Source organism: Macaca thibetana, chromosome 1 (genome assembly GCF_024542745.1).
Source record: "Macaca thibetana thibetana isolate TM-01 chromosome 1, ASM2454274v1, whole genome shotgun sequence".
Taxonomy (NCBI): Eukaryota; Metazoa; Chordata; class Mammalia; order Primates; family Cercopithecidae; genus Macaca; species Macaca thibetana.
Genome location: NC_065578.1, coordinates 54,389,285 through 54,404,860, shown reverse-complemented (window position 1 = coordinate 54,404,860; position 15,576 = coordinate 54,389,285). Strand labels below are relative to the sequence as shown.

The 15,576-nt window shown below is 38.2% G+C and overlaps 1 protein-coding gene across 1 annotated transcript in view; it reads left to right on the top strand.

The window, feature by feature from the left end:
* Nucleotides 1-15,576, top strand: part of USP24 (ubiquitin specific peptidase 24) — a 149,537-nt gene that overhangs the window by 24,034 nt on the left and 109,927 nt on the right. The window contains exon 2 of the mRNA XM_050803861.1: nucleotides 14,342-14,507. Within this exon, the coding sequence (XP_050659818.1) occupies nucleotides 14,342-14,507 (166 nt within the window). The remainder of the gene's footprint in view (nucleotides 1-14,341; nucleotides 14,508-15,576) is intronic.

Below are 15,576 nucleotides of genomic sequence, written 5' to 3'. Positions count from 1 at the left end.
AAGGTATTTTAAATTAGTGACTTGCAATCGAATGCCCATGTTTGCATGTTTTTCCTTAAGCTGTTGACATATATGTTACTAATTGTTTATTATGATAAACAATTAAATAATAGACAAATCTGTTTTAAATCATCATGAAGAAATCAGTCTGTCATCTTCATTTTTTTGTATATTGATCAGCAGTTCTTTTGAGTACATGTCGGTTAATAGCATAGTTCAGTAATTGAATTTAGTATTCAAATAAACTTTAAGCAACACTGGTAGTCTCTTATCCGTTAAGTTGAATAATTTTCTTTTATCTGTATTTGTTGAGTCAGTGGGCAGACAGGAGCTTATCTCTAAACTAGCAGATGGTATGTACCTCCGCAGCAGGTTTTACTTCTTTCAACAAAGAAGGCTTAAATTACAATAATGTATCCTTGTTGGGTTCACAAGTAATCAGTTTATTGTCTCTTTTAAAAAAATAAGGGTACTTTTTCTAAATAGATATTAAACTCAATTATTAAAAGCTTGCATGTTGATTTTTTAAAGCTCATTTGCAAGGATTAGGTAGATTTTGTGTGCGTGTGTACTTAACTGCCAGTTAAGATATCATCTGTACTTAGGTTGGTTCATTTGCATTTTTCAAACGGGCAAGTTTCTGGATATGGATAGCAACATATGTACAAACATGTCTGGCTACAGTTTGCAATATAAGAGGTAGCATGCAGAAAGATATTTTTGTCAAAATAATCTATATTTTAAACCTAACGATCTTTGCTAAACTGTGTGGGGGCAGATTAATACTGTACAGTGACAGTGTATATCAATTCCATGAAAAACTTCAGTTGCAACAATTAAAAGTGCCAGGCCAGGCAGGGTGGCTCATGCCTGTAATCCCAGTGCTTCGGGAGCCTGAGGTGGGCAGATCACGAGGTCAGGAGTTTGAGACCAGCCTGGCCAATATGGTGAAACACCATCTCTACTAAAAATACAAAATATTAGCCAGGTATGGTGGCAGGCGCCTGTAATCCCAGCTGCTCAGGAGGCTGAGACAGGAGACTCGCTCAAACCCGGGAGGCGGAGGTTGCAGTGAGTCAAGACCGCTTCACTGCACTCCAGCCTGGGTGACAGAGCGAGACTCCATCTCAAAAAAAAAAAGTGCCATATTGATCTTATAAGTGAGTAAATAGTCCTTAACAGTTGGCAAACAGATGAAGTCATAATCGTAACTATTTGAATTCCTACCATATTTATGGTGCTATAAAGTATTATGGCAGTTACAGAGACTTGTTTATATTTTCATTTGTACTTATGGGCATAAAAATATTACATATTTAGAAAGTAGCCTAAAATACTGAAGAGATGAGTATGTATCCAACAATGTTAATTGTTCTTTCTTTAATCGTAAACTGACCAATTAGAAATCATAATTGAACACTTTAGTTCATCTGTATTGTTTTTCTTGAACAACTGAATACACAAGATTTAATGTTATTAAACATTTTTCAGGTTAAAAGTGACATTCAATAGTTGTTGGCAAGCTCATTTCTCTTCTACCTTCGTGCCAGAGCTGTGCATCTCCTAACAACTGCTAGATTTACATGAATATTATAAAATATTTTATAAAAATTATTTTTCAATTTTAAATGAAGTTGATGGAGTATCATAAAAAGCAGCAAAGATATTAACTCCAGTAGTCAAATGGCTAAAAATGTTGAAGTTTTATAAATATACTTGAAAAATAAATACTGGTTTTGAAATAGTTTGATCTATAATCTTCTTTCTGGAGCACCATTTCCTTTCAACTTCTTCAACTGTGTACACATGTTTGTTCTCACTGCCCATATATCTGGACACCCACAGGCTGGTTTGGCATCCACCATCCCTTTCTTTACTTTCACATTATCCTGTTCTTTAAAGACAAGAATTGTGTCCATTATCTCTGTCCTCAGCACTGAGCATTTTGTTTGGAGCATAGCACTCTCGATAAATATGTTTTTAATTAATTTAGAATCAGTGACCATTAATGGTTACTTTTGTATCATTTGGATTTGGCATCTAATGAGAAAATAGTAAGTTAAATTACAGAGATCTTACTAAAAGCTGAATACATTATGTCTGTTTGGAACTATGACATTTTGCAATAGAACAATACTGAGCTGCTTTGTGTATGTCTCTTGGTCAATATGTAGTTTTTGCCAAGGACAGGCTCTACTTAAAGTGATAACTCACAATATCAAACCAACCTAAATATGGGTTCATACTGTCCCCCTCTGTGGTTGCTTATCTCTGTGTTTGCAGCACCCTCCTGAAAATGTAGTGCTGCTTTGTGTCATTCCTTAACCCTGTGTATAATGTGCGGTTGCTTCCTTTTTTTTTTTTTTTTTTTTTTTTGAGATGGAGTCTCGCTCTGTCGCCCAGGCTGGAGTGCAGTGGCCGGATCTCAGCTCACTGCAAGCTCTGCCTCCCGGGTTCACGCCATTCTCCTGCCTCAGCCTCCCAAGTAGCTGGGACTAGAGGCGCCCACCACCTCGCCCGGCTAATGTTTTGTATTTTTTTTTTAGTAGAGACGGGGTTTCACCAGGTTAGCCAGGATGGTCTCGATCTCCTGACCTTGTGATCCGCCCATCTCGGCCTCCCAAAGTGCTGGGAGTACAGGCTTGAGCCACCGCGCCCGGCCGGTTGCTTCCATTTTTAAGATCAAGAATGTTAACTACCTAGGAGGCAGCATGGTATTTTTCACCTGTCAAGTCTTAAATAATATTTTCTTTCTTTCTTTCTTTCTTTCTTTCTTTCTTTCTTTCTTTCTTTCTTTCTTTCTTTCTTTCTTTCTTTCTCTCTCTCTCTCTCTCTCTCTCTCTCTCTCTCTCTCTCTCTCTCTCTCTCTCTCTCTCTCTCATTGAACTCATTTTTGTGTATCAAGTCATTTAACAGCTTTATTGAGAAAGAATTCTCACACTATAAAGTTCACCCTTTTAAAGTGTGCATTCACAGAGTTGTGCAACTATCACCACCATTTATTTTGAGAATATTTTCATCACCTCCAAAAGAAACCTCATACTCTCTTTTTCTTTCTCCTGCCATTCTGTGGCAAACACCAGTCTGCTTTCTGTGTCTATGGATTTGCCTGTTGGGGACATTTCATATAAACAGAATCATACAATATGTGGCCTTTTGTGTCTGGCTTCTTTCACTTAGTATATTTTTGGAGTTCATTAAGAACTGAACTTCAGAACTCATTTTTGTTGAAATTCATCCAACTCACTATGTTCATTCAAAATACTGTAACTTGTGAGTATTTTGTTCATTTTTAGAGCTAAAAAATACTTTATTGTATGGGTATAACACATGGACATAAAATAGATTGCTCATTCATTCTTTCTGATGGACATTTGGGTAATTTCCAGACCTTTTGGTTGTTAGCAACAGTGCTGCCATGAACACTCGTGTACACATGTTTCGTGTGGACATGTTTCCATTTCTCTTATGAATATTTGTAGGAATGGAATTGTTATGTAATGTGGAAACTTACTAACCTTTGAGGAACTGCCAAACTCTCTTGGAAAGTGGTGGCCCCATTTTATAATCAACCAGCAATGTGTGAAGTTTCCAATTTCTTCACATTCTCACCAATACTTGTTATTTCCTATCTTTTTTTTTTTTTTTTTTTTTTTTTTTGAGATGGAGTTTTGCTCTTGTTGCCCAGGCTGGAGTGCAATGGCACGATCTCAGCTCACCACAACCTCCGCCTCCCAGGTTTAAGCAATCCTCCTGCCTCAATCCTCCTGCCTCAGCCTCCCTAGTGACTGGGATTACAGGTGCCTGCCACCACACCCAGCTAACTTGTTATATTTTTAGTAGAAACGGAGTTTCATTCTGTTGGCCAGACTGGTCTTGAACTCCTGACCTCAGGCGAGCCACCCGCCTCAGCCTCCCAAAGCGCTGGGATTACAGATGTGACGCACCATGCTCGGCTTCTTCTCTGTCTTTTTGAATTTTAGCCATTCTAGTATGTGTGAAGTGATATTTTGTGGTTTTGATTTGCATTTTCCTGAAGATGCTTAGCATCTTTTTGTGAACCACTTATATATCTTTTTTGGAGAAACGTTTATCAAATCTTTTGCCCATTTTTATTAGGTTATTTGTCTCTTTATTGAGTTGTAAGGTTTTTTTTTTTTTTTTTTTTAATTCTAGATGCAAATCTCTTATCAGATCTATGATTTGCAAATACTGTTTCTCACTCTGTAGATTCTTTTTTCACTTTCTTAATGGTGACCTTTGATGCACAAAATTTTTATTTTTGATGAAGTTTATTTTTTCTTTGTTGCTTTTGCTTTTCCAAGAAATAATTACCTAATCCAAGGTCATGAAGATTTAGTCTTACGTTACATTGAGTTAGTTTTTGTATGTGGCTTGAGGTGGGGTCGTTTCATTCTTCTGCTTGTGTATATTCAGTTGTCTCAGCACCATTTGTTGAAAAGACTGTCCTTTCTCCATTGGATTACTTTTGTGCCTTTGCCAAAGATTAAGTTGTCTCGTGACTCTTGTTGAAAAATTAATTGACCATAAATATCAGGTTTTATTTATGAAATCTCAGTTATATTCCATTGATTCATTATGCCAGTACCAGATTGTCTTGATTATTATAGCATTGTAGTAAGTTTTGAAAATGGGAAATGTGAATTCTTGAACTTTGTTACAGTTTTGACTATTCGGGGTTCCTTGTAAATTTTAAAGTTTGTCGTTCTTTCAAAGAAACTAGCTGGAATTTTGATGCAGATTGTGTTCAATTTGTAGACCAATTTGGGGAATATTGGTATCTTAACAGTTTTAAGTTCCAATCTATGAACATAGGATGTCTTTTTGTTTATTTAGTTATTTTAATTTCTTTCAATGATGCTTTGTAGTTTTCAGTGTACAAATCTTGTACTTCCTATTTTATTTTTTTATGTTACTGTAAATGAAATTATTTTCTTTATTTTAGGATTACCCAGTGTTAGTGTATAGAAATACAGTTGCATTTTGTATATTGATACTGTATTCTGCAACCTTGCTGAACTCATTTATTAATTCTGGTATTTGTTTTGGTGAATTCTTTAGGATTTTCTATGTGCAAAATATGGCATCAGTGAATAGAAGTAGTTTTATTTCGTCCTTTTAAATCTGAATGCCTTTATTTTTTCTTTTCCTAATTGCCTTGACTAGACACTCGAGTGCAATGTTGAATGGAAACTGTGAGAGCAGAGATCTTTGTCTCATTCCTGATCTAGAGAAAAGCACTCAGCGTTTCACAGTTAAATATGATGTTCACTGTAGGTGTTTTTATAGATGCCTTTAATCATGTTGAGGAAGTTCCCCTTTATTTCTAGTTTATTGAGTGTTTTTTGTCATTGTTTTAAAATCACGGAATGGTGTTGCATTTTGTGAAGTTTTTTCTTGCTTCACTTGAGATGATCTTGTGATTTTTAATGTCCTTTATTCTGTTACTATGGTGTTATTATATTGATTGGTTTTTTGGGGGGGGTTTTTTGTATGCTAAACCTACCTTGATTCCTGAGATAAGTGCCACTTGGTCATGGGTTAGGATCTTTTTAATATATGTCTGGATTTGGTTTACTGGTTTATTGTTAAGGATTTTTGTGTCACTATTCATAGGGATATTGGTTTGGTGTGTGTGTGTGTCTTTGTACATTATTTTAAAGTGTGATAATATATACATAACATAAAATTTACCATTTTACTCATTTTTAAGTGTACAGTTCTGTGGCATTAAGTACATTTAATTAATCCTTCAGTCCCATCCATCTTCAGAACTACTTCATCTTCCCCAGCTGAAACTCTGTACCCATTACATGCTAACTCCCTATTCCCCGCTTCACCCAACCCTTGGCAACCACCATTCTACTTTCTTCATCTGTGAATTTGATGACTTTAAGTACTTTCATGTAAGTGGAATCATATAATATTTGTTTTTTCTGTGATTGGCTTATTTCACTTGGCGTAATATCTTCAAGATCTTCCATGTTGTAACATGTTATCGGAAATACCTTTTCTTAAAGGCTGGATAATATTTTATTCATTCGTTGATGGACACTTGGGTTGCTTCCACCTTTTGGCTATTGTGAATAATGCAGTTATGAACATGGGTGTACACATACCTGCTCAAGCCTCTTCTTTCGGTTTTTTTGTATGTGTATATCCAGTAGAGTTGCTCAATCATGTGGTAGTTCCATTTAAGTTTTTGAGAAACCTCCATACTGTTATTCACTGTAGGTACACCGTTTTATACTCTTATCAGCAATGTACAAAAGTGCCAGTTTCCCCACATCCTTGCCAACATTTTTTTCTCTATTTTTGATAATGACCATACTAATAGATGTGAAATTTCCCTGTCCATTTTTAATGTCAGGGTAATACTTGCCTCATAAAATAAGTTGGGAAGTGTTCCTTGCTTTTCTATTTTTTGGAAGACTGAAGGATTGATGCTAGTTCTTTAAATGTTTTGTATAATTCACTGGTGGTGTCATCTGGTCCTGGACTTTCCTTTGAGGGAAGTTCTTGATTACAAGTCATTCTTTTCACTTGTACGGGTCTTCAGATTTTCTGTTTCTTCTTGAGTCAGTTTTGGTGGTTTATGCTTTTCTAGGAAATGTTCATTTCACCTGGGTTCTCTAATTTGTTAGCATACATTTGTTAGTAGTATATCTTATCATATTTATTTTTGTAAGGTCAGTGGTAATGTTTTCTTGGCCTGGCGAGGTGGCTCACACCTGTGATCCCAGAACTTAGAGCCTGAGCTGGGAGGTTCACTTGAGCCCAGGAGTGTGAGAACAGCCTGGACAACATAGTGAGTCCCTGTCTCTATAAAAAAAAAAAAAATCAGAAAAATGAGCCAGTTGTGGTGGGGTGCTTCTCTGGTCCCAGCTACTCAGGAGGCTGAAATGGGAGGTTTGCTCTAGCCTAGAAGGTCGAGGCTGCAGCGAGCCATGATTGTGCCATTGCACTCCAACCTAGATGACAGAGCAAGACCCTGTCTCAAAAATAAATAAAATAAAAAGTGGTAATGTTTTCTCTTTCATTCTTATTATTAAATTTGAATCTTCTCTCTTTTTGTCAGTCTAGTTGAAGGTTTGTCCCTTTTTTTTTTTTAATCTTCTCAAAAAACCAACTTTTGGTTTTGTTTATTATGTATTTTTTAATGTATTTATTTCCACTCTGATCTTTTCTGTTTCCTTCCTTCTGCTCGCTTTGGGTTTAGTTTATTCTTGCTTTTCATGCTTCCTAAGGTGAAAGGTTAGGTTGTTGATTTGAAATCTTTCTTCCTTTGTAATACAGGCATTAACAGTTAAAAATTTCCCTCTAGTGGCCAGACATGATGGCTCACACCTATCATCTCAGCACTTTAGGAGGCTGACCTGGGAGAGTCGCTTGAGCCTAGGAGTTCGAGATCAGCCTGGGCAACAAAATAAAACCTTATTTCTAAAACAAAACATAGCCGGGCATGGTGGTATGCAGCCATGGTCCCAGCTACTGGGGAGCTGGGAAGTGGGAGGATCCCTTGAGCCCTGGAGGTCAGGGCTGCAGTGGGCTATGATTGTGCCACTGCATTCAGGCCTGGGCAACAGAACAAGACCCCATCTCAAAAAAAAAAAAAAAAAGAAAAACTCCCCAAACAAACAAATTTCCCTTTAATCACTGCTTTTGCTGTACCCAAAAGTTTTATATTTTAATTTTCATTCATCTCAAAGTGCATTCTTATTTATCTTGTGATTTCTTCTTTTTGCCATTGGTGATTAAGGAATGTGATGTTTAATTTTCATATAGTTTTGAATTTTCCACATTTCCTTCTGCTGTTGATTTTTAATTCCATTGCAGTCAGACAACATATTTGGTACGATTTCAATTCTTTTAAATTTGTTGAGGCCTGTTTTGCAACCTAACATATGCTCTGTCTTGGAGAATATTTCATGTGCACTTGAGAACAATCTGTATTTTACTGTAATTGGGTGGAGAGTTCTGTAAATGTGTTTTAGGTCTAGTTGGTTTATAGTGTTTGAGTATTCTATTTTCTTGTTGATCTTTTGCCTAATTCTAAGGTATTGAAGTCTCCAACTATTATTGTTGGTGTATTTCTCTCTTTAATTCTGTCAAATTTTGCTTCCTGTGTTTTAGATCTCTGTTGTTAGATGCATATGTGTTTATAATTGTTATATCTTCCTGATGGATTAACCTTTTGTCATTACAAAATAGCCTTTCCTGGCTGGGTATGGTGGCTCATGCCTGTAATTCCGGCACTTTGGGAGGCCAAGGCAGGTGGATTGCTTGAGCTCAGGAGTTTGAGACCAGCCTGGATAACATGGCAAAACCCCGTCTCTACAAAAAATACAAAAATTAGCCAGACATGGTGGTGTGTGCCTGTAATCTCAGCCACTTGGGAGGCTGAGTTGAAAGGATCATTTGAGCCTGGGACACAGAGGTTGCAGTGAGCTGAGATTACGTCACTGCACTCCAGCCTAAGTGAGAGAGCCAGACCCTGTCTCAAAAAAAACCCCTAAAGAATGGGGAAAAAACAGCCTTTCTTGTCTCTAGTAACAACTTTTCAGTATCTTTTTTACCCCCAGTGTTATCGTAGTCACCCCAGCTCTCTTTGGTTATTGTTTTTAGGGTATATATTTTTTCATCATTTTATCTTCCTGTTGTATTGACCTTTTTATTATGAAGTGTCTTACTCTCTAGTAATACATTTCTTGCCTTAATGTCTGTTCTATCTAATACAGCGACTCCAGCTCCCGTGTGTGTGTATGATATCTTTTTACATTCTTTTATTCCAGTCTCTGTATCTTTGTCTAAATTGTCTTTGATGTAAACAGCATATAGTTGTATAATATTTTTAAAAAATTCATTCTGCCAACCTCTGCCTTTTGGTTATTGTCCATTTGCATTTAATATAATTACTGGTAAGACAGGATTTACATTTGCCACTTTGCTGTTATTCTTATCTCTTACATCTTTTTGTTCGTCTGATCCTCCGTTACTCCTGTGTTTTATATTACATACATATTTTCTGGTGTATCATTTTAATTCCCTTGTTTCTTTCACTATATGTATTTTTATTTTCTTCATGGTTGTCCTGGGGATTGCAATTAACATCTCACATTTACAGAGAAGTAACCTTTACTCAGGTTCTTTAAGTATTAACATTTTATCGCATTTGCTTTATTTCTTTCTCTATGTATGTATTTAGATATACAGACATATATAATACGCACGTATGTATAAAATGTGTATTTTGTTGTTCCTGAACTGTTTGAGAATAAATTACATGCCCCTTTACCCTTATACACTTCCTAAAAATGAGGATATTCTCTTAACCTTAGTATATTTATGAAAACCAGGAAATTAACATTGATCCAGTACTAAGTCCTTTGAAGCCAAAAATGTAAAATAAAACACATAATAATTTCTGTTTTAAGATCCAGTCCAGGATACCATGTTGTGTTTGGTTGTCGTATTTGTCTAGTCTCCTTGTCTTTGGTGACTCTGGCATTTTTTTAGGAATAGAGGCTAGACCATTTATAGACTATTTTTTGGCCAGGCACGGTGGCTCACGCCTGTAATCCCAGCACTTTGGGAGGCCAAGGCGGGTGGATCCCTTGCGGTCAGGAGTTCGAGACTAGCCTGACCAACATGGCAAAACCCTGTCTCTACTAAAAATACAAAAATGAGCTGGGCATGGTAGTGTGCGCTTGTAGTCCCAGCTACTCGGGAGACTGAGGCACGAAAATCGCTTGAACCCAGGAGATGGAGGCTGCAGTGAGCCAAGATGGTGCCACTGCACTCCAGCCTGGGCGACAGAGCGAGACTCCGTCTCAAAAAAAAAAAAAAGAGACTGTCTCAAAAAAAATAAAAGACTGTTTTTTGTTTTTCACTTTGGGTTATCTCATTGTTAGATTCAGGTTATACATTTTTTGTGGGAATATCAAAGAAGTGAGAATTGTGCGGTTTACAGTGCGCCATATCAGGAGGCACATACTAAGATTTTCCCCCTTGCTCCCCCTTAGATTTAGTATCTGCTAGGTACATTTGACAGTTTCATATGTGGTTTGATTTATTAATTTCTGTAGAAATTAATGATGGATATTCCATAGTAATGAAATATACCCACCTCAGAATCAGCCTGAACAGGCTGCCATAACAAAATACCACAGACTGGGTGGGTTAAACTACAGAAAGTTATTTCCTTACAGTTGGGGCTAGAAGTCCAAAATCAAGAAGTCATTAGAGGCCGGGCACAGTGGCTCACGCCTGCAATCCCAGCACTTTAGGAGGCTGAGGTGGGCAGATCACGAGATCAAGAGATCGAGACCATCCTGGCCAACATGGTGAAACCTCGTCTCTACTAAAAATACAAAAATTAGCCGGGCATGGTGGCGCATGCCTGTAGTCCCAGCTACTTGGGAGGCTGAGGCAGGAGAATCGCTTGAACCCGAGAAGCAGAAGTTGCAGTGAGCCGAGATTGCACCACTACACTCCAGCCTGGCAACAGAGCGAGACTCCGTCTCAAAAAAGAATAAAAATAAAAAAGAAGTCATTAGAGTTGGTTTCTGGTGAGGATTCTTTTCTGGGCTGCCTTCTTGCTATGTCCTCAACTGGCCTTTCCTCTGTTCTCTGACAAAGAGGGAGATCTCTGATGTCTCTTCCCCTTCTCATAAAGACACCAGTTTTATTGGATTAGGGCCCTACCCTTATGACCTCATTTAACCTTGTTTATCTCCTTAAAGGTCCTATCTCCAAATGTAGTCACATTGAGAGTTAGGGCTTCAATTGATGACTTGGATTTGGGAGAGTAGACACAATTCACTCCTTAACACTGATGATGCTAGAGGACTTATGTTTCTTTCACCAAAGAGGCTCTTAGTTTTTATAGCTACTGGGTACATTTGATGATTTTATATATGATTTGATGTATTAACTCCATAGAAATTAATGATAGATACTCCATAGTAATGACATATACCCACTTCAGAATCAGCCCGGTAAAATTTTTTGTTTTTATATGACTTAATTCCACTTCAATCCTAAGGTAATAAATCTAAGCAGTTAGCATGTGTGCAATTTTAAAACTATCCTAAATTTTTTACTATTTGAGTCCCATCAGGTTCCTTTTTTTTTTTTTTTTTTTTTTTTTTTGAGACGGAGTCTCGCTATGTCGCCCAGGGTGGAGTGCAGTGGCCAGATCTCAGCTCACTGCAAGCTCCGCCTCCCGGGTTTTTACGCCATTCTCCTGCCTCAGCCTCCCGAGTAGCCGGGACTACAGGCGCCCACCACCTCGCCCGGCTAGTTTTTTGTATTTTTTAGTAGAGACAGGGTTTCACCGTGTTAGCCAGGATGGTCTCGAACTCCTGACCTCGTGATCCGCCCGTCTCGGCTTCCCAAAGTGCTGGGATTACAGGCTTGAGCCACCGCGCCCGGCCCCATCAGGTTCCTTTAAGTAAAATTGGCTTACTTATAGTACTTATGAATTAAATGTATTTCTGTAAAGTGTTACACTTTAAAAACTGAATTTTTCCTGTGCATTGTGATTCTAAGCATACTTAATTCATCACCCCCTCCTTCTACCCTTGCCCAATTTACATTGTCGTCTATGCTTAATTACTTTCCGTTTTTTGTTTTATTTAGTTACAAACTTTGGCTGTGGGGGGTAGAAATGTGTTGGATTTCTTTAGATATCATTGATATGGCATTGAAATTAGTTTTCTTCTGTGTTTTTTTATTTCTGCTTTATATTTATGGTCTTTTTCTTCATTGAGGTTAAACATTATTTTTTAATGGGATTATTTTATTTTGTAATGATTATATAGTAAGTTGTGAGGATATGTAGGTTTTCAAAAACAAACAAACTAGTGTAGGTATTAGGCAATTTGGGGTCCAGTTTACTTTATTACAAATTAGCATAGTGAGAACTGAAGGAAAGTCTGGCAGTTACCCTATTAATCATTGAAGCTTTATATGGATTATTTTTACATTTAACAATATTTACTAAATACCTGCTTTATGCTAGGTACCAGCTTCTAGAGATACAGAGGTGGTCAAAAATAGATAGGGTCCATGCCCTTAAGCAGCTTGGTCTAGTGAGGGGCAAACATAAATCACAGCTAAATGTAAAATTACACCTGTGAGTAGTGCTGTGAAGGAGAGGTTGAGGATGATTAGGGTATATACTAACTGGAGGAATTTGTCTATTTTAGAAATTCTGGAAAGACTTCTCAGAAAGAATTAAAGATGTGTAGGAGTTAAGTCGGTTAAAGAGAACAGAAAGATGAGCTCAGGAATAGTGGCGTAAAGCAACCATTTATTGTTCCCATAGATTATGTGGGGAAGGGATTCAGACAGCAGTTTGTCTCTGCTCCATGATGCTGAGAACCTCAGCTGGAAGACTAAGGCTGGGGATGACTTGATGGCTGCAGGCTGGAATCATCTGAAGGCTCCTTCTCTGGCCTTCAGGGGCTGGTTGTCCAAGGAGACCTCAGTGAGACTGTTGGACAAGACAACCATATGGGCCCTCTGCATTTAGCTTGGGTTCCCTCAGGACATGGTGTCCATATTGTAGGAGGGAGTGTCCTGAGAGAGAGCCAGGAGGAATCTATATTGCCTTTCATGACCTAGGCTTAGACGTGTCTCTTTCTGCTGTATTCTATTCACCGAGGCATGCACCCACACGGTTCTACCCTGGTTCAGATCCAGGGGAAGTAAATGCCACTTTATGGTGAAGAGAGACAAGGTTCTGGAAAAGTATATGTGACCAGGAATACTGCTGTGTCCTTTTGGGAAAATAGCCCAATACATGGAGCATTATGCCTGACAAGAAGCTAAATCCCAGAGAAATGATCTGGAGTGCAAAAAGCTGGAGAGAGTGAGTTAGGGAATAGACCATTCAAGGCCTTGTAAAATATTTTAAACATGATTTAGGCTTATCTTAAGAACAAAGGGAAGCCATGAAGGTTTTAAGCTTAACGTCAGATTAGTGCTTTATGAAGATCGGTATGAAGAGTAAATGTGTGTATGAGGCAGAGGGAGAACAGTTAGGAAGCTGGTGAAGTAATCTAGGCATAAACCAGGGCTAGGTGCTAACTGCGGAGATGGACAAGAGTAGAGGAATTGGAGAGAAATATATGAGGTCCAATCACCAGGTCCTGGGGATGGGGATGGGAGAACAAAGTGTTAAGAATGATCCCCTGGCTTCTGGCTGTGCTCCTAGATGAATCTGGTGCCATTCACTGGGATGAAGAACACAAGAAGGGGACCAGGATTTACGGGGAAAGGATCATGAATTTGGTTTGGGGCAAACACTGAATTAGAGAAGTTATCAAGTAGGCAGTTGCCTTTGTGGATCTGAAGCTCAGAGGAGAAGTCTAAGCTGGAGATAGAAATGTATGAGTCATCTACAGCTAGGAGGTAATTGAGATTTGGAGTGTGGATATGGTCAACCAGGGAAATCAACAGGAACAAAAGAGAAGAGGGCTTAGCACTGGGGTTTGAGGAGCTCAAATATTTGATGACTAGGAAGAGGAAAATGTACGAGAAGAGGAGACAGACTATAACACCCAGACCCATGGGAGGAGAACAGAGTGTGTGCTGTTTTAGGAGGCAGGGAAGAGAAGCCAGCATTTCAAGAGGAGGGAATGGACAGAAGGTCAAATACTCCTGAGAGGTAAGGTTAGGACTGAGACATAATTGGATTTAATGAAATAAAGTTCAGTGGTGGCCTTAACAGTAGCCATTCTGGAGAATAGGGAATCTGGAATCCAGATTGGGGTGTTGTCAGGAATGAGTCGGTGGTGTGGAGATGAAAATGGCAAATATAGATGCCTCTTTGAAGAATTTATCCCCTCAGTGAGAAAAGAGAGGTGAGGACAGGAGGGCTGTTGATGAAGGCAAGCATTTGATATTTTATCATGAGAAATGGACAGTTTTTTTTTTTTTTTTTTAGAGAGACAGGGTCTCACTCTGTTGCCCAGGCTGGTCTTGAACTCCTGAGCTCAAGTGATCCTCCCGCCTTGGGCTCCCAAAATGCTAGGGTTACAGGCATGAGCACCGTGTCCGGCCTGGACAGTTCATTTTTAAAGAAAGAGATGAGGTCACCTTCTGAGAGAGCGAGTAGCCATGCCAGAATGATAAAAGTTGAGAATATCTGAGATATTCTTGGTGAAAGATGTGATTACAAGAAAGAAAGGTGGAATCCATGCTATTGATATTAATAGCTACCATTGATTAAGTATCTGCTCTGTGTTACATAGGAAGTTTTTAGAGTAATCACTAATTAGTTTATTTGCTTTTTTTCATAATCCCTTTTCGTCAGAAGAATGATGAAAATGGAAACTGCTCAGGGGAAGGAATTGAATTCCCTACAACAAATTTATATGAGCTGGAAAGCCGTGTTTTGACTGATCATTGGTCCATCCCTTACAAGCGAGAAGAATCACTAGGCAAATGCCTGTTGGCATCTACCTACCTAGCAAGGCTTGGTAAGTTTTCAGACCTCAGAACACATGAGTATATTTGTTTCATAGAATGCCTGAGTTTAATCTTAGCTTTTATTGTTGCCTAGCTGTGTGATATTGGACAGATCATTTTTCTGTTAGTCTTCGCTTATCTCCTGCAGAAGGAAAGCTTTGAGCTAAATTGTTTTCTTCTACCTTCGATAGAGTATAAGATTATTTAAAATATAATTGAAAAACTTAATGGAAATTGAAATTAACTTTTTCCACAGAAGCTTGGAGCACTTTAAGCCTCAATTCAACAGCTTTTTTTCTTTTAAGAGAAGAAAGTAATATTTAACACACTTGTGCTTATTAAGTGGCTGACATTGTTTTAAGCTTTATAAATATCAAGCTATTAAAATAATAAAATATGATTAGGTTGGAAGAGTGGGTGTCAATATGAACACCTGTACTAAAAAAGAGAAAATAACTTATTTTTCATATTGAATTCAGTTATGAAATGAATATGGCCACAATATGGTGTATTTCTGACTGGCTTCTCAGCAGTAGCATTTATTGAGTGCCTGTTAGGATCTAGGTACTATGCTAGGCAGTGGGTCTGAAAAAAAAGAAAGTATGTTTAGCAGTATTCCCAATGATAAGCAGAATCCATTATTGAATTTAATAAAGAAATGTACTTTTTCCAAAAGATGATTTTACAGGAAATTCATTCATTCACTTAGCAAGTATTTATCTCTTACTATGTGAATTGTGCCAAACACAAATCTGTGTAACGGAGTTCATTGGTTTGTTTTAGGGAAGAAGAGTGACTTAGGCATTTATTGCAAATATTTGTGTGGTTTGTTTTTTTGTTGTTGTTGGTTTTTGATTTTTGATTTTTGAGACAGGGTTGCTCAGGCTGCAGTGCAATGGCATAGTCATGGCTCACTGCAGCCTCAACCTCCCAGGCTCAAGTGATCCTCCCACCTCAGCCTCCCAAGTAGCTGGGACAACAGGCAAGCACCTCCACGCCCAGCTTTTTATTTTCTGTAGGGATGGGGTTTCACTGTGTTGCCCAGGCTGGTCTCAAACCCTTCGGCTCAAGTGATCCTCT